The sequence below is a fragment of the Acipenser ruthenus genome, chromosome 11, assembly GCF_902713425.1.
Source record: "Acipenser ruthenus chromosome 11, fAciRut3.2 maternal haplotype, whole genome shotgun sequence".
Taxonomy (NCBI): Eukaryota; Metazoa; Chordata; class Actinopteri; order Acipenseriformes; family Acipenseridae; genus Acipenser; species Acipenser ruthenus.
The window spans coordinates 12,697,918-12,721,218 of NC_081199.1; the positions used below are offsets into that span (position 1 = coordinate 12,697,918).

Sequence of the window (23,301 nt, forward strand, 5' to 3'; positions counted from 1 at the left end):
TTCCCCAGTAGAGTCAAGGTCGTGGTCCCGGGAGATGGCTAAGGGTCTGAGGATGAGAAGAGATAACATTATTTCACTTGCACTTTAATCATTTCCAGAACTGCTCTAACTTTAATATTTTTGGATTTTGCACTTCCCTACGCTGAGCGATCTCTTTGTAGTCCTGTCAGGATACGCTCAAGGTCCGCCAGCATTCTACTTACTGTTGTCCCAAGGTTCGAGGTCCAGCATCCGGGTCCGGAGATACTTGCCAGTCAGCGCGGGGTTTCGAGGTCCAACGTCAGTCTCCAGCGTGCCACGTCGGGGTTCCAGGAACGGCGGCAAGAGAGAAAGGAGACACGTGGGGTTTAAAGATAGGTTAAGGGGAAGTAACCAGAATCCCTGGGTAGAGGTGGTAATTTTACTTACCTGAGTGTGCGTTTCCTGATGGCCATTTTCTTTGCCCTACTCCTTTCCAGGTTCATTGACGGTGTTGGTCCGCGGCAGGTTCGGGCTGCGAGGGAAGTGGACGTCGGAGAGGGGTCTCTTGGGGACCCCCCAGAGCTATCGGAGACGGATTCCTTCCTTTTGGCTTATCTGCCATTTTGGACAGTAACCTTTTCTTAGAGAACTACCAACAGGAGCGGACTGTCTGGTGTGGTTTTTATTTTTTGTGGCTTTCCCTATCTCTTGTTTTTTTTAAACTTGTTGCTGTGTGGTTTTTATTATTCTATTTTAACCCTGTTGAGAAATAATAAAAATAGCTTTTACCTATCCAAGCATCCAGTGTGTGTATATTGGAACCCTGGGAAAAAAAGAACCTGCATAGGGGAAATTACTATCTACTCGGTCATCAAGATCCTTGTCCTTGCCAAACCCAAGGTGGCGTAGTCGTTACAAATTCTACAAGCAGGTTTACTATGGTTACCCCTGGTCACCCCACCCATGACACAGACACTCCTGTTTCATGGCGACAGCTAGAAGAAAATTGAGTTTCTCCACATAGGCTGCAAGATTGGTTTCTTCTGGAATTCCACTTAAGCAATGCAAACTACACTATGGTCCTATAATCGCCTATTTGATTACTACTTCAAACAAAATGGTATATTCATTCACCTATCTTTCACAATGCTGTGTTCTTATCAGGCGGCCGCCCTTTTGTTTTTCCTCAGTGGAGTAATAGGAGTGTTCATACTCTGGCGGATGTTGCTAAAGACAACTACCTTTTCACATTTCAGGACCTGCAATTGCGTTATAATTTACCAGGTACTTCTTCCTTTCTTCTATCTCTGTCTTCGCTCTGCACTGCGTGCATATGGTGTTCCCTGGGGGATAGAGTTACCATCTCATGCTTTACATGATTTATAGAACACAGGCTGGTGTCTATATGCCTCAGTGGCAGCCACGTGGGCCAGTAGGGAGCAATTGTATTCCTTTTTAATTGTATGTGTATGTAATACACATAAACACAACCTTTCATAAGTACAGGGCTATATTGCATAAAACATCATACATAGTTATTGGAGTTCAACCCACACACATTAGGATAGTTTCCATAGAAACTTTTTCTCACTCTATTTTAGCGGTACCTTTCTAGTGTGTGAAGTTTTCTTTTAGCCAGCGAAATGCTTGTTCTAAATGCAAATAACCTAATTACTATTAAAATACGGAAGAATATATTTAAATACCTTCTAATTCGGCCTCAAGCGACTGCAGATATCGTGCAGCTTTCTTAACCTGGTTTCCACGAAGGTGTAAGTTTTTGTTGAAGCACCGCAAGTACAGCCTGTCTCATTTGGCCACCGAAAAAATGTAATAAAAACAAAACAAAAACCGAGGTAGCGTTACACAAATACAATAATAATAATAACACTAATAATAAATACACATTGCATATGAAAGCGCTTGTGCTATCCTTGTATTTGATAAACGTTTTTTGACTGCATATATATTCATTATAAACCTATTTATTTTATATATATAATCTCTACACGTTTTCCTACAGGACCATAGCTTCAGCAATTCTGATCAATCGAACACCAGCATTTAGATTAATGATAGAACAATGATCCAGTTTTTAAATATCGATAGTATATCTACAATGGGCTACCCTACACGTCCACATTTCCCACTTCTAAAGATGTTGTTATAATAATAATAATAATAATACATACATACATACATACATACATAGATCCAAATTCCACAGGGACAGAGCAAGGCTTTCTTTTTTTTCAACAAATGTGTGGAACTAACAGTTTTTTTTAGGATAACTTCAATATTTTTTTACAACCTTGCCTTTAAAACAACATAACTATTATAAAGCACCTTTTTATGAATCAAATGGCAATAATCTGAAACGCTGAACACATGGTGTCACTTAAAAACAACACTAAGCCCCTCGCAGCGACGTGGTACAATGATTCAGACACACACTTCCTATGACACGTGGAATGTGCGTGCTACGTCACATAAATAATGACTGTGGAGAGCGATGAATTTCTAACATGGGTAGAAATCCAGCATGTTGACAGTGCATGACCACATTACTGCTACACTGCCCATTCGATTACTAATCCTAGCTGTTCATTTGATTATTAATCCTAGCTGTTCATTCGATTACTAATCCTAGCTGATCTTCTGATTGCTAATCCTAGTTTACCAGCTGATTCTGTTTACACATTCAGAAGACACTCATGTGACTTATTTCCCATTTTACAACACATTTGAAGAAGCAAATGTGACGGGTTTAATTCTATGTTATTGTATGTATCTCAGCCATCTATACAGTTTTAATGTTCCTTATGTGCCCTTTTTAATTGTAGTCAATTGTATTTAAATAGATTATTTTACTGTGTGTATCCCAGACACTTGTGTGGTTATTTATTGCCTTATGCGAGCTATTTGATTGTATTTAATCACTCTGGCAAAGTGTAGAGTGAATACAGGTGAGTGCAGTGCAGAGTGGATACAAAACAGACAGACAATGATTTCCAGGTGCAAGGGTGTCTATTGATTTAATTAACAATGTCCAGAGCCTTATGGCAAACACCTGTAAATAATAATGATGCAGTGATACAGCGGAGTGTATCACTCGGTAATTGTAATCCTTGGGTTTGACCCGCAGTATATCTCTGTGTGTCCCTGTGCTAGGCTGGGTGCAGTATATCTCTGTTTGTCCCTGTGCTAGGCTGAGTGCAGTATATCTCTGTGTGTCCCTGTGCTATGCTGAGTGCAGTATATCTCTGTGTGTCCCTGTGCTAGGCTGGGTGCAGTATATCTCTGTGTGTCCCTGTGCTAGGCTGGGTGCAGTATATCTCTGTGTGTCCCTGTGCTAGGCTGAGTGCAGTATATCTCTGTGTGTCCCTGTGCTAGGCTGAGTGCAGTATATCTTTGTTTGTCCCTGTGCTATGCTGGGTGCAGTATCTCTCTCTGTGTCCCTGTGCTAGGCTGGGTGCAGTATATCTCTGTTTGTCCCTGTGCTAGTCTGGGTGCAGTATATCTCTGTTTGTCCCTGTGCTAGGCTGAGTGCAGTATATCTCTGTTTGTCCCTGTGCTAGGCTGGGTGCAGTATATCTCTGTTTGTCCCTGTGCTAGGCTGAGTGCAGTATATCTCTGTGTGTCCCTGTGCTAGGCTGGGTGCAGTATATCTCTGTGTGTCCCTGTGCTAGGCTGAGTGCAGTATATCTCTGTGTGTCCCTGTGCTATGCTGAGTGCAGTATATCTCTGTGTGTCCCTGTGCTAGGCTGGGTGCAGTATATCTCTGTGTGTCCCTGTGCTAGGCTGAGTGCAGTATATCTCTGTGTGTCCCTGTGCTAGGCTGAGTGCAGTATATCTCTGTTTGTCCCTGTGCTAGGCTGGGTGCAGTATATCTCTGTTTGTCCCTGTGCTAGGCTGAGTGCAGTATATCTCTGTTTGTCCCTGTGCTAGGCTGGGTGCAGTATATCTCTGTTTGTCCCTGAGCTAGGCTGAGTGCAGTATATCTCTGTGTGTCCCTGTGCTAGGCTGGGTGCAGTATATCTCTGTGTGTCCCTGTGCTAGGCTGAGTGCAGTATATCTCTGTGTGTCCCTGTGCTAGGCTGAGTGCAGTATATCTCTTTATTTATTTTTGTTCAAATAAAAATAGTGCCGCAGTGCGCTTTTGCACCTGAGTACTGCCTGCCTGTGTGGTATCTGTTTCTGACCTGATGTCATCACTCAACCATTACTGTCACAATACTTATTAACTTTCTGTGAATGCATTAAACTAAGCATTGTGATTTCCACATCAGGTAGCAGCTTCGTCAAGTAAATATCCAGGGAGACCCAACTCTAACACTTCCAATAGCTGGTACTACACAAGTTATGTAACTTACTAAAGGAGGTGGGAGCTTTCTAGCACTACACCCAAACCAGCTGCGCCAGATCCCCCACTATTTAAACAGTCACTCCAGAGACAACTATATTGAAGACCAGCAACAGCTAGCTTGAAGGGTAAAAGGTACAGTTTACAATTCTTTGTGTTTGTTCAGTATTGCAGCCCTTCTGGACAGGTATACAACCCTTTTCAGTTAAAAGTGTATTTTAATGTTGTTGTTCTAGCAGCTTACAAGCATATTGGAGCCTTTAAAACTCTAGAGTGAAATAGGTTAAAAACGTGTATTAAAAAATATTGTTGTTTCACTAGCAAGAGTCTAAGAAAGAGAGAAGGGGGAGGGAGCAAATGAGAAAGGTGCTTCTTATCATTATTCTTCAAATAATTTCTGCGTTTTTCAATAGTTCGTTGTAATTTAATAGATGTGTTTCAAATGGTATTATCGTGTGTTTGTATATTTACTGAACCTACAGAACGAGCTGCACTTCCCTGCCTTTTTATACATGTCCTTATGGTTTATATTGAACACTTAAAGCCTTGTTTTGCACTGCAGGTGCTTGTGTTGTAAATGTGACAGTCGTTGTCTATTTCCAGAACATTTCACCTGAAAGATGTGTTATGTAATGAGTTCGCTGTCACAAGAGAATCTCAGTACTGTTCCATTTTATTATTATTTATTATTTATTTCTTAGCAGACGTCCTTATCCAGGGCGACTTACAATCGTAAGCAAATACATTTCAAGTGTTACAGTACAAGTAATACAATAAGAGCAAGATAAATACAATGATTTTGGTTCAAGCAAGTACAAGTGTGACAAAATACAATTCAATAATACAGCAGATAACAGTGACAGTGATAGTTACATCAAGATATGATTAAATACAAAATACTACAAATTAAAAACTAGGCAGATTACAGTACTCTGAAGTACAGGATTAAATGCAGTAAAATAGGGGGCAGATAAGAGCAAGTAAAGCCCATTTAAGGAAGGGTGATAGTGTCCCAGGGGAAAAACAGAGGAGTTCTACAGGTGTTGTCTGAAGAGGTGAGTCTTAAGGAGGCGCCGGAATGTGGGCAGGGACTGGGCGGTCCTGACATCTGTAGGTAGGTCATTCCACCACTGCGGAGCGAGAAGACCAGTCCCACCTCCCCGTCCAGTGAGACACGGGGTATTGGACAGGACGTAGAGAGAGGACAGGGCAGCAGGAGTTACAGTGTTATCAGGGGACAGCCAGGTTTCAGTGAGAGAAGGAAATCGCGAGAGAGGTGGGAGGCAAAGGCAGAGATGAAATCAGCTTTGTTAGCAGAAGAGTGACAGTTCCAGAGTGCACCAGAGAGTGTGCTGGAGGAGGGGAGAGGCAGAGGGATGAGGTTAGATGGGTTGGAGGAGCAGCAACATTTGTCATCATGTTTTTGGGTTAATTATATATATATATATATATATATATATATATATATATATATATATATATATATATATATACACACAGTACTGTGCAAAAGTTTTAGGCAGGTGTGAAAAAATGCTGTATAGTAAGAATGCTTTCAAAAATAGACATGTTAATAGTTTATATTTATCAATTAACAAAATGCAAAGTGAGTGAACAGAAGAAAAATCTACATCAAATCAATATTTGGTGTGACCACCCTTTGCCTTCAAAACAGCATCAATTCTTCTAGGTACACTTGCACACAGTTTTTGAAGGAACTCGGCAGGTAGGTTGGCCCAAACATCTTGGAGAACTAACCACAGTTCTTCTGTGGATTTAGGCAGCCTCAGTTGCTTCTCTCTGTTCATGTAATCCCAGACAGACTCGATGATGTTGAGATCAGGGCTCTGTGGGGGCCATACCATCACTTCCAGGACTCCTTGTTCTTCTTTACGCTGAAGATAGTTCTTAATGACTTTCGCTGTATGTTTGGGGTCGTTGTCATACTGCAGAATAAATTTGGGGCCAATCAGATGCCTCCCTGATGGTATTGCATGATGGATAAGTATCTGCCTGTACTTCTCAGCATTGAGGAGACCATTAATTCTGACCAAATCCCCAACTCCATTTGCAGAAATGCAGCCCCAAACTTGCAAGGAACCTCCACCATGCTTCACTGTTGCCTGCAGTCACTCATTCATGTACCGCTCTCCAGCCCTTTGGCGAACAAACTGCCTTCTGCTACAGCCAAAAATTTCAAATTTGGACTCATCAGTCCAGAGCACCTGCTGCCATTTTGCTGCACCCCAGTTCCTGAGTTTTCGTGCATAGTTGAGTCGCTTGGCCTTGTTTCCACGTCGGAGGTATGGCTTTTTGGCCGCAAGTCTTCCATGAAGGCCACTTCTGACCAGACTTCTCCGGACAGTAGATGGGTGTACCAGGGTCCCACTGTTTTCTGCCAATTCTGAGCTGATGGCACTGCTGGACATCTTCCGATTGCGAAGGGAAGTAAGCATGATGTGTCTTTCATCTGCTGCAGTAAGTTTCCTTGGCCAACCACTGCGTCTACGGTCCTCAACGTTGCCCGTTTCTTTGTGCTTCTTCAAAAGAGCTTGGACAGCACATCTGGAAACCCCTGTCTGCCTTGAAATTTCTGCCTGGGAGAGACCTTGCTGATGCAGTAGAACTACCTTGTGTCTTGTTGCTGTGCTCAGTCTTGCCATGGTGTATGACTTTTGACAGTAAACTGTCTTCAGCAACCTCACCTTGTTAGCCGAGTTTGGCTGTTCCTCACCCAGTTTTATTCCTCCTACACAGCTGTTTCTGTTTCAGTTAATGATTGTGTTTCAACCTACATATTGAATTGATGATCATTAGCACCTGTTTGGTATAATTGTTTAATCATACACCTGACTATATGCCTACAAAATCCCTGACTTTGTGCAAGTGTACCTAGAAGAATTGATGCTGTTTTGAAGGCAAAGGGTGGTCACACCAAATATGGATTTGATTTAGATTTTTCTTCTGTTCACTCACTTTGCATTTAGTTAATTGATAAATATAATCTATTAACATGTCTATTTTTGAAAGCATTCTTACTTTACAGCATTTTTTCACACCTGCCTAAAACTTTTGCACAGTACTGTGTGTGTATTTATATATATATATATATATATATATATATATATATATATATATATATATATATATATATATATATATATATAAGCTTGAATATATATTGCTAATGTCAGTATTCCATATTTACATTGATGGTTGTAGGCTACACATGATTGATGGACTATACAAATGACAAGTTATCTTTTGAAGTTTAGGATAATGAAAAACTGTTAATATCAAGTTTGCTTAATTAAATAATAGTATACTCTTCATATAAAGGTTATTCAATTGCTTATAAAATGACTAGATTAACTAATACACATAGGATAATTGATTGTTTGCCTAACTGATTAGTATACTTGTATACTAACCTCATTATTCAATGTTTTATTGAGTAAATAAATGATCTAATTGAGACACATATGCCATATTAAACTAATTGTTAGCTGAATGGTATAAATACAAAGCCACGCTCTAATTCACAATGAATGTGAATCTGATGAAGACACGTTAGGTGTCAAAATACCTTGTTTGTCTGTCTGTTTTACAACCACGTTTTTAAACAAATAAAGAGATTCTTTAGATGCATATAAATGGGCAGGAGTGAAGTATTGAATCCTTCTGATTAAGAACAACGTGAGAGTGCCACTATGAATGTTTGGCTCAAAGATTTTTGAACTTTTGTATTACCGAAGAGACTCTACCTTCACTACATACAATGACCTTGTACTGGTCAGCACCTCTTCAATAGTAAGCATTGTAGGGCACAAATGACTCTCTTGTTACACACACACACACACACACACACACACACACACACACGTATACAGTATATACTGTATGTAAAACTATGGTCCCCAAGGGAAGAACTGTAGTTACGTACAGGGGACTATAATGCCCGAAGCCGCAGGTAACTATAGTTAGGTAAGTATAGTTCTTCCCTTGGGGTCTCCAGTTTCCCACTATGAGCCAAGGTCTGTAGTTCATATTTGTTTTATGAATCAGTCAAGACTATTACTTGAATTAAATGTTAGTTTTAAATAGTAAATTACTTTCTCGTTGTGTTGTATTTTTATATTGTCAAGGTGGATTTGTTTGAATTTAGGAAGTCATAAAACATTGAAAGTGATGTTTTTATGATGGTTTTGTGTTTGCAGCATCTTTGTTTTGTAGTATGTTTTGTAATTCTTTTTCTGTTATGTCACAAAATCGATGAACAAACGCGGGTTTGTCCGGCATTGTGCTTTGCTGTGTGTGGAGAGGAGGACGCTCAGTGTGATGAGAGCGGAAAAAAAACAAACTATTGACCGAAAACAGTGCCACAGAGCAATAGATATTTCTGTTTTTGGTCATGTGATGAGGTTTTAACCAATCACATGGCAGAATTTCTAAGGACTGTGTAGAATACTTGAATCACGCGTGTCCTACTGCGTGTGTATTGAATGGGACACCGTACTTTATATTCTACATCCGAGTACTGTTGACACTCGGTGCTTGTTCTACGATGGCTGGAGTGAAGGCGTCTAATGGATTTCTGTTATGCTAATAAATACAAACTTGTTTAAGTGAACTAAACTGTCTTACCACTCGTCACTCGACATGGTGTCAGAAGCGGAGCTTAATTCCAAGGAATAATAATAAACATTATTGTTAATAAACAATAATGGCAGATAGATTTAACAGACCAGACCCTCTTGTCTTAGATGGTAATGTTGCTGTACATTGGCAAGTTTTCAAACAGGAAAAAGACAAAGACATTTTCATAGTGGCGGCACACAATGATAAACCTGCCAGAACGCAAGCTTACATACTCAACCTTGCAGGACCAGAGGCTATTGAACAGGAATGTTCATTTGTTTATGCTCCAGCTGTACTAGCTGAAAGGGGCACAGACATTATCACACCTGCTGAATCCAGGGAAGCTCCAATATGTCTCAAACAAATTGTGAGCTCTGCAATCCACAAACAAATATAACAATGGAGAGACACACGCAATGAAAAACAAGGAGAAACAATTGAAGCATACGTGAGTGACTTGCAAAATAAAGCAAAAAGCTGCAGCTTCAGCATTCTGCAAGAGAAACTAATCAGAGATAGACTTGTTTGTGGTATTATCAGTGATAGTGTCAGAACAATACTTCTACATGAAAATGATTTCACTCTAGCAAAAATATAAGTGTGTGTCAAATAAATGAACTTACTGAACAGCACTCCAAAACACTGGCAACTCCAAAGCACACATCAACCAATGTTGGCAGTATACAGCATAAAGATACAAGAAATAAGCGACAGGAAACAAGGTCAAAGCCACAGCAAGAGTGGTACACACAGCAATGCATTGTAAACTGCAACAATTGTGGAGGCAACCACCCTGCAAAACGAGACACATGCCTAGCATATGGACAGCAGTGCCACAAATGTGAGAAATGGAATCATTTCAAAAGATGCTGAAAATCTTTGCAGTACACACAGAACCATACAAAAGGCCAAAGATCTGTCAACAAGCTGGAACCAGCGCATAGCTCAAGCGACAGTGAGGACTTGTTTTATGTTGATGGACTTACAGCAATACACCATTGAAACATGGGAAATAAACAAGAGCAAAGATAACAATGAAATCTACTGCACAATTCAAATTAATGGAAATCCTGTCAAGCTGAAAGTGGACACTGGCACAAAATGCAATGTGATGTCAATGGACACATACCTTCATGTGAAAGACACAGAGAATCTGAACACAGCAAAGATCACAAAACTTATTGCATATGGAGGCAATGTGATCCACACTGCAGGCACAGCTTTCCTTGAGTGTCACACAACAGGAAGATTGTACACCTTGCTGTTTCATGTAGTCAAGAGAAATGTGCAACCATTACTTGGTATACCTGATTGTCTTCGCATGGACTTGATAACTATAAACAAATAAATCCACCAGATAGATATCAACCAAAATTCCAGTCTGTCTTAGATCATATTTTCAGATTTTGCTGATTTCTTTGATGACAAACTAGGCAAACATTATTATTATTATTATTTATTTCTTAGCAGACGCCCTTATCCAGGGCGACTTACAATTGTTACAAGATATCACATTATACATTATTTCACATACAATTACCCATTTATACAGTTGGGTTTTTACTGGAGCAATCTAGGTAAAGTACCTTGCTCAAGGGTACAACAGCAGTGTCCCCTACTGGGGATTGAACCCACAACCCTCCGGTCAAGAGTCCAGAGCCCTAACCACTACTCCACACTGCTGCCCAGTCACATCCACAAACATCCAGTCACATACTCAATGATGGTTGATTCAAATGAAATTCCTGTTGTGAGACCGCCATGCAGAATCCCTTGGCAATGCAGAACAAAGTAAAAGCTGAACTGGACAGAATGGCACTTTTAGGAGTGATCACACCCATCTCGACATAATGGGTCTCATCAATGGTGGCAACGCACAAGAAAGGCTCTGATCACATACGCATTTGCATAGATCCACAGGACCTCAATAAAGCACAAAAGTGTCCAAACCACCCCATGCATACCATTGAGGAAGTTTCAGCACAAATGCCAAATGCAACAGTTTTCTCTGTACTGGATGCAAAGAGCTCTTTCTGGCAAACAACTCTGGACAAGGTGTCTTCATTGCGCACAACATTCAACACTCCTTTTGGGAGGTACAGGTTTATCAGAATGCCTTTTGGAATCAATTCTGCATCGGAAGTATTTCAACATACCATGGAACAAATCTTTGCAGGATATCTCTGTGTCATCATTGTTGATGACATCATTGTTGGAGGAAATGGTTTCCAAGAACACAATGCCAATTTAAAGAAAATACTAGACTGTGCACACAAAGTCAGTCTAAAACTCAACCCTCTTAAGTGCAAGTTCAGACTGAAACAAATGGGCTATGTTGGACACCTGTTTACAGACGAAGGTCTGAAGCCTGACCCAGTAAAGATTAAAGCAATCAATGAGATGCTTGCCCCAGAAAACACTACAGCTATCCAACGCTTTCTGGGAATGACAAACTATCTAAGAAAATGTATCCCTAACTTCAGCGACATATCAGATCCATTGTGTTTGCTAACATACAAAGACACAGAATGGTGTTGGTTGAAGCAACACCACGCAGCTTTTGACTCATTGAAAGCAAGTATAACCAGCCCACCAGTTCTCAAATATTACAACGTTAAAAAAACCTGTCACTTTAACTTGCGATGCATCTTAGTATGGTCTTGGTGCAGCATGCCTTCAGGGAGGTAAACCAATTGCCTATGCCTCCCGCACACTCACACAAACTGAGACCCGTTACGCACAAATCGAAAAGGAACTTCTAACAGTTGTCTTTGCCTGTTTCAAATTTTACGACTACATCTATGGAAAGCCAGTGACCATTGAAACCGATCACCAACCACTGGTTACAATCAAGAGCAAACCACTGCACACTGCACCAGCACGTTTACAACGCATGGTGCTCAAACTGCAGAAATTCAATATAAATCTAATCTACAAGAAAAGAAAATAACTCTACCTTGCTGATACATTGTCATGTGCTCCGAAAAAAAGTACTTCACAGCACAGTGATGAGCAAGATGAATTTGAAGTCATGACAGTTACACACATCTCGTCTACTAGACTCAAGGAACTGTGTGAACACAAAGCTGCAGACACGGCACTCCAGAAGCTGTCAGACACAATCATGCGTGGATGGCCCAGCCATGAACAAAGTGTACTCCCTCAAATACGCTAATACTTCCCATACAGAGAAGAGTAAGCCAGTAATCCGTGACACCTGCGTGATGTGAGAAATCCGAGAAAACCCAGCAGAGCTCAGTCAAGTGTGTGTAAAGTGCCACACGATCCAGGACTTAAACTAGTAAGCAGGCTAGAAATGGAGCTGGAGGAAATGAGACAGCAACAGGAGCTTGAGGAGTTGGCACACCCACAATTCATGCAATTCATGGAAGTCAGCACCCCTATTAGACTAAAAGTCACCAGGGAGATGGAAGATGGTCAAAACAGCTGGGTTGAGGTAGGCAGAAGCACGGAAAAAAGAAACTTTGTCAAACACAACCACCAGAAATCAAAACATCCAACAAATTTGAGCCACTTCAGAATTTAGATGATCAAAACCAACATCAAGAGAACAAAAGGAACAATATCCAGGACCCTATAAACAGTGCAGCAAAAAGAAGGGAGGTCATGATTGTTGGGGACTCCATATTCAGAAACACAGCAAGTTCAGTTCGCAGTTTGGACCCCCTTACTACAACAGTATGCTGCCTTCCAGGAGCCTCTGTCACGCACATCACTGAGAATGTGGACAGGCTCCTAGAATGAACAGGAGACGACCCGGTAGTAGTCGTCCACATTGATACAAACAACATTGGAAGAGACAGGCCAAGATCCCTGCAAAACAAATTCAGAGAGCTAGGAAGGAAATTAAAAGACAAGACCAAAACTGTGGTATTTTCTGGGATACTGCCGGCACCGTGCAAAGGACCATACAGAGAGCTGGAAATACAAAATCAAAATGCATGGCTGAAATCGTGGTGCACACAGGAAGGCTCCATCTTTCTTGAACATCGGAGCACATTCTACAACAAGGACTATCTATATAGGCGGGACGGACTGCACTTAAACAAAAATGGAACCAATCTACTCACAGAAAGGATCCTTGAGGAGGTTCAGAAGCATTTAAACTAGAAAGGAAACAAGAGAAAACAAGAAAAAACAGAAGGGAGACCACATCAAAACAAGGACAACAACTCAGGTAAGACAGCCATTAAATCCATTAAATGTATTTATCTAAATGCTATAAGTCTCAGAAACAAAATGATAGAACTTGAAGCTACTGCACTAACAAGTAGCTACGATGTGATAGGTGTTAGAGAAACTTGGTTGTCTGAGAGTGATGGAGACAAATATAATGTTAGTGGGTACACGCTGTATAGGAAAGACAGGCAGAACAGAAGAGGCGGAGGGGTAGCGCTATATATAAGAAATAGTCTTGAAGCCGAGGTGTTAAATCTGGACGAAGAAAACAATGCCGATTCACTATGGGTCAGAATAATGGACAAAAATTCAAAGGGCACAATACTAGGAGCATGCTATAGACCACCAAATTCAGACGCTGAGCAAAATAATCTGTTATACAATGACATTAGAAATGTGTGTAGCAAAGGAGAAGCCATACTAATGGGGGATTTCAACTTCCCCCATATAAAATGGGAAAACCCGGTGGGGAGCACGATGGACAAAATTGAAATGGTGGAAATGACAAATGACTGCTTCTTAATGCAATTTGTCAAGGCACCGACTAGAGGGGAGGCATGCCTTGATTTAGTCTTTTCAAATAACAAAGACATAATAACTAAAACAGAAGTCAGAGAGCCATTGGCAAACTCAGACCACAACATGGACTCATTTGAAGTGATTTTTAAAACCCTAAAAGTAATGACTAAAGCTAAGATTTACAATTTTAGAAAAGAAAACGCAAAACAATTACATCCCAAAAGTAGACACATCTCAATCTAAAACAAAATGGCCCAAATGGTTTAATAGATCAATTTTAAAAAAAAATTCAGCAAAAAAGGCACTTTACAGAGCATTTAAAAGGGACCAAAAACAAAGTACACAGAAAGAGTACTTGGAACTGCAAACACAAGTCAAAAAGGAAGTTAGAAATAAGTTAGTTTATTAATAATACTAATAATAATAATAATACTAATAATAATAATAATAATAATAAAAAGGCAAAGAGAGAGATAGAAATGAACATTGCTAAGGGGGCTAAAACCAATTCCAAAATGTTTTTCCAATATTATAACAGCAAGAGAACATTCAAAGATGGGGGTTAAATGTCTAAGAGACACAAATGGCAAAATCATAGACGAAGAAAAAAAAAATAGCAAATATATTAAATGATTACTTTTCACAAGTTTTTACAAAGGAGGATACAGACAACATGCCCCACATGTCGACCTGTTCCTATCCAGTTTTAAATAACTTTAGCATAACAGAGGCAGAAGTGTTAAAGGGACTAGGAGCTCTTAAAATAAACAAATCCCCTGGGCCGGATAAGAGCCTCCCAATAGTACTTAAAGAAATGAAAGAAGTTATTTACAAACCGCTAACCAAGATCATGCAACAGCCTCTTGACACAGGGGTTGTACCGACAGACTGGAGAATTGCAAAAGTAATACCAATCCACAAAAAGGGAGACAAAACCGAACCAAGTAACTACAGACCAATAATCCTGACTTCTATTATATGTAAACTTATGGAAACTATAATAAGATCCAAAATGAAAAATTACCTATATGGTAAAAGTATCCTGAGAGACAGTCAGCATGGTTTTAGGAAAGGGAGATCGCGTCTAACTAACCTGCTTGATTTTTTTGAGGACGCAACATCGACAATGGATAATAGCAAAGCATACAGCATGATTTATTTAGATTTCCAGAAAGCTTTTGACAAAGTCCTGCCTAAAAGATTAATTCTCAAACTGAACGCAGTAGGGATTCAAGGAAATGCATACACATGGATTAGGGAGTGGTTAACATGTAGAGAACAGAATGTACTGATTAGAGGAGAAACCTCAAAATGGAGCGAGGTAACCAGTGGTGTACCACAGGGCTCAGTATTAGGTCCTCTGCTATTCCTAATCTACATTAATGATTTAGATTCTGGTATAGTAAGCAAATTTCTTAAATTTGCAGACGACACAAAAATAGGATGAGCGGCAAACACTATTGCAGCAGCTAAGGTCATTCAAAATGACCTTAGCTGCAGCTAAGGTCATTCAAATGAAGGTTATGCAACATTGCAGCTTCCCCAGCAATGACCCTCCCAAAGTGTAAGCAATCAAGTGTAGGACTGCCCCCCCCCCCCATCCCATCTCTATACACTGCCCTTTGAAGACTGACAGCAAAGTATGGCAACCTGCATTATGAAATAAGTCTTTACAAGCTGAGATTTGTTTGCTGGGCAATGTGATGGTTCTGTCCAGCGCTACTGCAGTGAACTCAATCAACCCCTTTTCTTATGATCTTCTTGTGTGCAGGATGGAAGTTCAGAAGGGGGCAACAATCAAGGCGAGGGGCCAATGGGCAAGCAAAACAGAGTTCATCCTGGCTGTTGCCGGGCAGATTGTCGGGCTGGGAAATGTGTGGAGGTTCCCCTATCTGTGCTACAAAAACGGAGGAGGTGTGTGACAGTATTGTGCATTTCCCTACATTTGTGTGCACTCTTCTTCTGTGGCAGTGTAATAGTCAGCAGTCTCTTGTTTGTGTCACAGGGCAGAGGGTGGGCGTGAACTGGTGACCCTGCATACTCCCAGCGAGCATCTCAATTACTCTATAAAAGAGCCGGGCTTGTCTGCATTCGTGGTTATAGAGCTTTTAACCTCATTAAATCGACCAGGGACATAACTATCAATTACATTTTTCCTCCCATTACTGACAAATTTGTTATGCAAATGGAATTGCTGACACGTCTCACTTATATGTAAATATAAAAGCTGCAAATGAATCTTGCTTCAGTATTTGGCCTAATTCCACAGTGAGATAAACTGTCAAGGAGTATTTAGCCTACCTCACAATGTTTCTTCAAACAGGCGTGTTCTTCGTCCCTTACCTGCTGTTCCTGGTGTTCTGCGGGATACCTCTGTTCCTCCTGGAGACAGCTCTGGGGCAGTACACCAGCCAGGGGGGCATCACCGCCTGGAGGAAAATCTGCCCCCTCTTTGAAGGCAAGAGAATCATTGTCTGTTAATTAACTCTTTAATCATAAATTATTATAAGGCACCAAACAAAATCCAAAAGGAAATGTCTTACCATCACACCGAGGAAGGCATTAATTTATAGGGGTAATCAAGGCTTTTAAATAACACATTCTTGCACATCCTTAATAACCTTCAAGTGTCATTTTTCTGAAGATTTTATTTTCAATATCCACACCGATGTAGGTAATAGAAACGTTTGCCTGCTGAGTTTTCAAACAACACTGTAGACAGGGCTGCAATAAACCTGGGTGCAAATCTATCTGTTAATAAGTGTATTTACTTTGCCATGTAAAACAGAATTACACAGTATCTGTACCCCAATGGATCCTTTCACAAGCGTTGATTACACAAGTGCATACTGAGCTGAAGGGGAGAGAGAGAGAGAGAGAGAGAGAGAGAGAGAGAGAGAGAGAGAGAGAGAGAGAGAGAGTTCACAGCACATACAGATACAACAGAGTAATAAGAAGGACAAAGGGAGATGGCAGCAGGCTGTTCCAAAATATTAATACGAGGTTGATAGCTAATCTGTGTGGCTGTGAAGCAACAAGAGCAGCCAAGACAACATGGAGGCTATGCAGGAAAACCACTTCTTTTTAAATATCTCTAAATGAACCTGTTTCCTCAATGCACTGAAAGCTGAACAAAACAACTGTACAATTTTTACATGTGGCTTGAAATGGTGGGATGTAACAGCTTTATTCTGCAATATATACATGGAAAAAATCACTCAAAGGGTTAAGATAAAAAGCCATGACCAATACTAAATTCAAAATCATATACAGGAATTAGTTGTGTATCCAACTGCCGTGGGACCAGAGTAAGGGCGGATATGTAAAAAGTCTGATAAATGAATCCTGTTTTAAATACCATTATACACAGCTGTAACAATTACTATATTCACACAATTATTGTTTTGAGATTTAGATTTTATTAGAGAGCTCCCCTAAGTCCCTTGTTTAGAAAGATACAGGGTATTAATGCTTGTGACAGAGTAGCCGTCTGCTGTGTGGATGTGTACATTTCCTGCTGAGTGACAGGCAGGAGATCCAGATGGAGGTTGAAGTTGATATGTCCCCCTGCAGGCAAACAGGATTTATTTACATATACTATGTATTCATCATCAATAAAGGGTTACTAAAGTGTTTATTATTGGACCATATTATAAAGTGCTACCAATAAAATTAATAAATAATGAAAATATGCACATGTGACAGGGATGGCTAAGTGGTGACATCAGGCCAGAAGCAGGAACAAAAACAAAGGCAAAATAGTGTGGTGCAAAGGTGCGGCGGCGTTTATTGAAACAAATAAAATAAATATTCAAACAAAAACACTTGCTCACAGAGAGAAATAAAAAGGTCACGCAACAAGTCACGAACACTAAACACACAGATCGCTCAGGCTGGGCAGTAGCCTTCACGGACACAGATTACTTTGAGTTTCGTTTTCAGTTTACCTCACTCTTGTTCCTCCTTCCTAGAACCCACAAGACTCCTCTCCACCCGGAACACAGAAAACTGCAGGCTTTTATACAGATGACCATCTCCCGATTAGCAACATATTAAACAATTAATTAACTCGGGAGATGGTCACCTTCTGCACGAGGTTTTTAATGTGGATGGGGCTTCCCATCCACGCTGCAAAAGCAAAACAAACTATGGCTTCGCAATCATATACATACATATATAAATCATAACAATAATAATAAACAAATACAAAATAAAACAACTGTACAGGGGCGGGGAGTACCTGCCCTGCCCCCTTTTATATGTGCAGGGTTTTCTACTGCCCTGCTACAGCATATATTACATTATAATGTTTAACTGCATATACACAACTGAAGTAAGAATTTCATCTTTTGTAACTTGGATTATAAATTAAATTGCCTATATCTCCTAGGATATTTGATATATACTGTATATATATATTTTGTATAAACACTACCGTCTCATACACTATTGTTATTGTGTCTGTCATATGGACAGGACATAGTGCATGCAGCTGAACTACACCAACATAATGAAGCCAGCAAACCAGGACAGATACAATTGGTACATAATAAAACATGTGTACGAGTCCACTTAATTATACATTAGTATTCCTACAAAGATTGAAGTAATTATTGATTAGTGCACAGACTGCTTAGTAAAGAACATTGGCGCTGTTCAGTTCACAAAACAAAGTCATTAAGGAAATTGTGTCTATTTCAGTAGGCTTGGTAGGCAGACTAACAACGCACTACCATAATATTGAATACACAAATAAAATACACAAATATAATATTGTACTTGGAAATGACAAAAAAAAAGTGGACCCTGACACAATCTGACCCTTTCTGGTTTCGTCACTTTGTGCAAGAGCCGCTGGTCTGTGAAGGCTTTCACTGCTAACGAAGGAGAAATAACGCTGATTTACCTGTTAAACTAATCTGATGTGAAACGTTATTCGATAGGTACACTGTTTCTCAAGTATTTTAGCATATTATTGTGTATAGATAGCAGTCCCAACAAACGGTACGTACAATTATTATATATAAGCTCGAACATTGGTGGTGCTGGTCCTGCATTACAGAATATTGATGGAGCATGGGCATATAACCCAGTGTCTCTGATTGTGAATGCATAGCAAAGAATAGGTAAGCATCGTAAAGCCCAGAGGTACTGTAAAGCATGGTAAATGCATGGTATAACCATGGGGAAAAGCACAGAAAATTACTGTGCAAAGCTTGTATACAAGAGGGCTTGTTCAAGTCTTAACCTTCTGCTCTTTCAGCCACATGTCTGCAGTGAACTGTGTGAATACTTTGCATCAGTTACTTGTTAAATATATTAAATACATGAAAAGCCTTGCAGTACCAGAAGTGGATGTCAATCTTCATATCTTCTTGTGTGCTTCCCCCTCCTCCTCCCCTCTCTCCAGGTGTGGGTTATGCCAGTCAGTTGATCGTTGTCTACACAATTATCTATTACATCATTATCCTGGCCTGGGCTCTCTTCTACTTTTTCCACTCCTTCAGCTGGGAGCTGCCCTGGGCCAGCTGCAGAAACACCTGGAATACAGGTACTCTGACTGGGAGGGCAGTGAGGGAATGGTAGCACTCTTAATGCATTCTAATCAAGTTACATTATATCATTTATTGTGGTCATGACACATTTATAGTTTGTTTATATTTAAAAACATATTAAGATTATATGTACATAAATATATGGATATGTGATGCATATATGTAACATATAAAATGGTTACATTGCATATATTTAAAATATGTGTTCTTTCCCTATGGGACATGCCTCTCTCCTTCACACTCCAGCAGGTACTGTTTTATATCTCCAGGTAGCTACCCAGAGGAACCTGCTTCAATAGCAGTTAATTATCCCCCCAGTCTGGAACTGTTTGTCGCTTTCCTTTCTGAAGTTATCCTCTGCCTTCCCTTCCCCGTGTCTGACAGGTACCTGTGTGGAATTCGACAAGCAGAACCTCACTTCTAACTGGACTGTTCCCAAGAACGCCACGTCCCCAGCCCTGGAGTTCTGGGAGTACGTTAGTTAAATCCACGCATGCACATGTTTGTTTACAGTATTTTTCATTGACTCTCAATACGGTGTAGAAACACTGATTATCCCTGTTTGACTGTGTATGTGTCCTGGTCCCTTTAGGAGGCGGGTGCTGAAGATCTCTGGTGGGATTGAGGAGGTGGGCAGCCTGCACTGGGAGATGACGCTGTGTCTCCTGCTCGCCTGGATTATCTGCTATTTCTGTGTCTGGAAGGGAGTCAAATCCACAGGAAAGGTGAGGGCGCGACGAGGCACACGTGCAGGAATTTGACTTGCAAAGCGACACCAGTCGAGATGCATCCAGCCCAGTTCCTTTCATGTATAACTGGCTCTCAAACCCTCTTCTCCTTTCCACAACAGAATCAACGTGTGTGTGTGTGTGTAATATATATATATATATATATATATATATATATACATATTGTAACAAATTGGTGGGGTACCCTGCGGGTTACTCCTTTGCTGCTTCCACCGACTGGCACAGACACGTAGAACTTTCAGGCAAGTAACTTTTATTTACAATATTCAGACACCAACACTTTCCTTTTATAACTTATTGCCCTGTACGGGTCACTAACTGACTCACTTCTTCGCCCCTCTCTAACTATTTCAGAATACCATGTCCTGCAGGCCGAGGCCTGTACAAGTCCTCCCAAGAGGGCCGTCTACGGAAAGGGGTCACCGTAGGCTCTCCCAGCGGTAGTAGCTTTGTATTCCAAGTAGTCAGACGGGCTCCCTCGGCTGGCGGGTTTCTGCAACACGGGTAAGTATCCACAGACTCCCCCTTGCTGGAGTCTCTCTGCAACACAGGTAAGAATAAAGAAAACACCCTCTGCTGGAGTATGGAACGAGCCCCTCTGAAGAAGGGCTCCTGGAAGGCCACTCCTGTGACCCACCTCCAAAAGACGTACCCAACAGCGTTAATGAATAATATCCAGACTGTGGGGAAAGGACCCCGGCAGCCAATGTCCTGGTAGATTCCAGAACACACACGAGTGTCCCAGAGTCCACGCCCAATGTCCACACTTTCCACACACCTGTATATAATGTGGTTCCTGTATGTCTCACAATAAACTGCGTCCTGCAAACCAGACTGTTGCCTCAGTCCACTTTTTTTTGTTTCAACCCGCTGCTCCTGCAGCGCGTGCATGCACAATTACCCTTCAGGTCCCGGGTATTTTACACAGTCAATCAGACGGCAGCTGTGACGGTGCCCAACCGTCACGGAAGCTGCGGGACTGCTTCAACTTAACACTGTGGAGCGGCGTTTATCTACAAACGTTTCATAAAATAAATTAAACTCGTCAAAACAAAAGACTACCTCACCAAGATGAAAACGCTCACAGTTTACCAAAAACAAAACTCTTATTCAAACCAAACAAAACGTTCACTTTACCTTACGATACTTTGTAACACACTCTTTACTTTCTGGGTACTTTTCAGCAGGACGATCCAGCGGTGCTCCCCACAATCACCCCGTACTGTCCTGCCCTACTTCCTTATATACCCCAGGAACCCCGCCCTATCCATTAGTGCTCAAGTTCCTGGGTGCTGTTTGTTTTTTAATGGCGCCGCCATTTCTTAAAGGCGACGCTACTCTTTCTTATAATATATATATATTACAGATTTGCATGTTCCATTGACTTGCAATGTTGTGAAAGCGTGAGAGTTTCATGACGCCACCTTGTGGTTTCTGAGATATGGATACCTGTTTTTTTGTTTGTTTTGTTTTTTTTAGTAAAATTTGCCTTTTTTCCCCCGATACTTTACATGTTTGTTTTTATTTTATTTCTTTGTTCTCATGTACAGGCTACACGGTACTGAATTTCTGCACCAAGCCGAGTAATGTACACATGGTTTGTGCTGTGGTAGGGCCTTTCGAAGGTCTGGTAAAAAAAAAAAAATATATGAAACAGTTCCTGCGTTATTAATAATAATAAAGACAACCGGCTAGTACTCAGCAAGGAATCCTGCCCCTAAAGGAGTGTGCTTGTTACACGAGCCGTTTGCTGATTGGGTCAGCAAAACTGAGTAAGTGACGTCAGGCCACTGGGATCTGTAGTTCTGGGAGAGCCTGTAAACAATGCAATCACATAGACGCGCGCTCCAATCTGAACTACAGCTCCCAGAATGCATACCAAAACGTCATTCAATAATACAAGGTGAATGAGCACTTACATATATTTAGGGCTTCTGTTTTTCGGGTTTTATTAATTGTATTTTTCTGTGCTTATTTTTTTTAGCTATTTTTAGAGATTATAATGTGGTTTTAAATCTCGCAAGCGGAGTCTCCAATAGAAATGTAGGAATGTGCTGTCATGCCGTAGTTGGGGCGGGTTTAGAGTATTCAGAACGAATCAATGATAGATGCAAGTCAGGAAGGCGGGACATTGCCCAGCAGCACTGGGAAATGTACTTATTATTATTTTCGTAGTAGATTTTATTTTTTTAATGGGGATAGGGGAAAGGCAACGTGAATTGATTAACCATTTCCACAGTTTTTCCGGTGTTTATTGGCTATCCACCAATTTCATTTTTTTTGTATCGCTTGGGATTGCTCATCGAGAAGCTCTTACTGGTAATATGGGGTCGGTATTTCCAGTTTCATTATGTTACACGGGTACAATTTCTTCAATGTGATGTGACACAGTTTTAACCAAATGTATAGCCTAGAGTGCGGAGACATCTAACGAATTTAAAACAATCTGTGTGAAGCTTTCATTTCTGTTCAATGATGATCGAGACATATATATATATATATATATATATATATATATATATATATATATATATATATATATATATATATATATATATATATGTATGTATGTATGTATGTATAATGGTCTCATATTAGAAAAGGTTAAGGAATAGAATTTTGTTCCCATTAGCAACACTGGTACCTTATCAGAATGTGTCTTTTATAACAAACAAACAAAAAAAATGCAAGTTGCCCTCTTTGACACAATTTTTTGTGACACTTTCAACGGAGATGTATAATCGCATTGTAAGTGCAGTTTAAGATGACATTTGATAGAATCACGTTGTAACTGCAGTTTAACACCAAAACAGCAGTAAAATCACACTGTAACTGTAGTTTAACATTACATTAATAGAATCCCTTAAAATTCTAACTTTAGTGAAGTGAGCAATGTGTTAAACCCTTGCTAAATTGTAAAAACTATTTATATATATATATATATATATTACTGTTAATGTTTCTATTGGATAATAATTAAACAGGTTTTTATGGACAAAACATAAGAGGCATTTTGAGACCTTGTGAAATGAACCTTATGTCTTGTCCACTAAAACCTGTTCAAACTATGTTAAGTCACTTATGTTGTCTAGTGTGAACCCACCTTAAGAGACACTTCATTTCTTACCTTACAATAGATCATCATAGATTTAAAAACTACGTAGATACAAACAATCAACATTGTTTTACTATTTTGCTGGAATTCCTGAGTCTGCACTCTTTGCATTAACATGTCTAATAAAATGTGTAAAATGCAACAGTCATTTAGGGAACACCTCCACAGAAGTGGTGTAGTTCATAATGAAAATAAAATGAA

The 23,301-nt window shown here is 40.2% G+C and overlaps 1 protein-coding gene across 1 annotated transcript in view; it reads left to right on the top strand.

Annotated features, from left to right (window-relative positions):
- The first annotated feature begins 4,345 nt into the window (after positions 1-4,345).
- Positions 4,346-23,301, top strand: part of LOC117973351 (sodium- and chloride-dependent GABA transporter 2-like) — a 35,966-nt gene continuing 17,010 nt past the window's right edge. Inside the window, exons 1-6 of the mRNA XM_059033381.1 lie at positions 4,346-4,459; positions 15,453-15,595; positions 16,005-16,139; positions 19,092-19,232; positions 19,621-19,708; positions 19,829-19,961. Of these exons, the coding sequence (XP_058889364.1) occupies positions 15,454-15,595; positions 16,005-16,139; positions 19,092-19,232; positions 19,621-19,708; positions 19,829-19,961 (639 nt within the window). The 5' untranslated portion in view covers positions 4,346-4,459; position 15,453. The remainder of the gene's footprint in view (positions 4,460-15,452; positions 15,596-16,004; positions 16,140-19,091; positions 19,233-19,620; positions 19,709-19,828; positions 19,962-23,301) is intronic.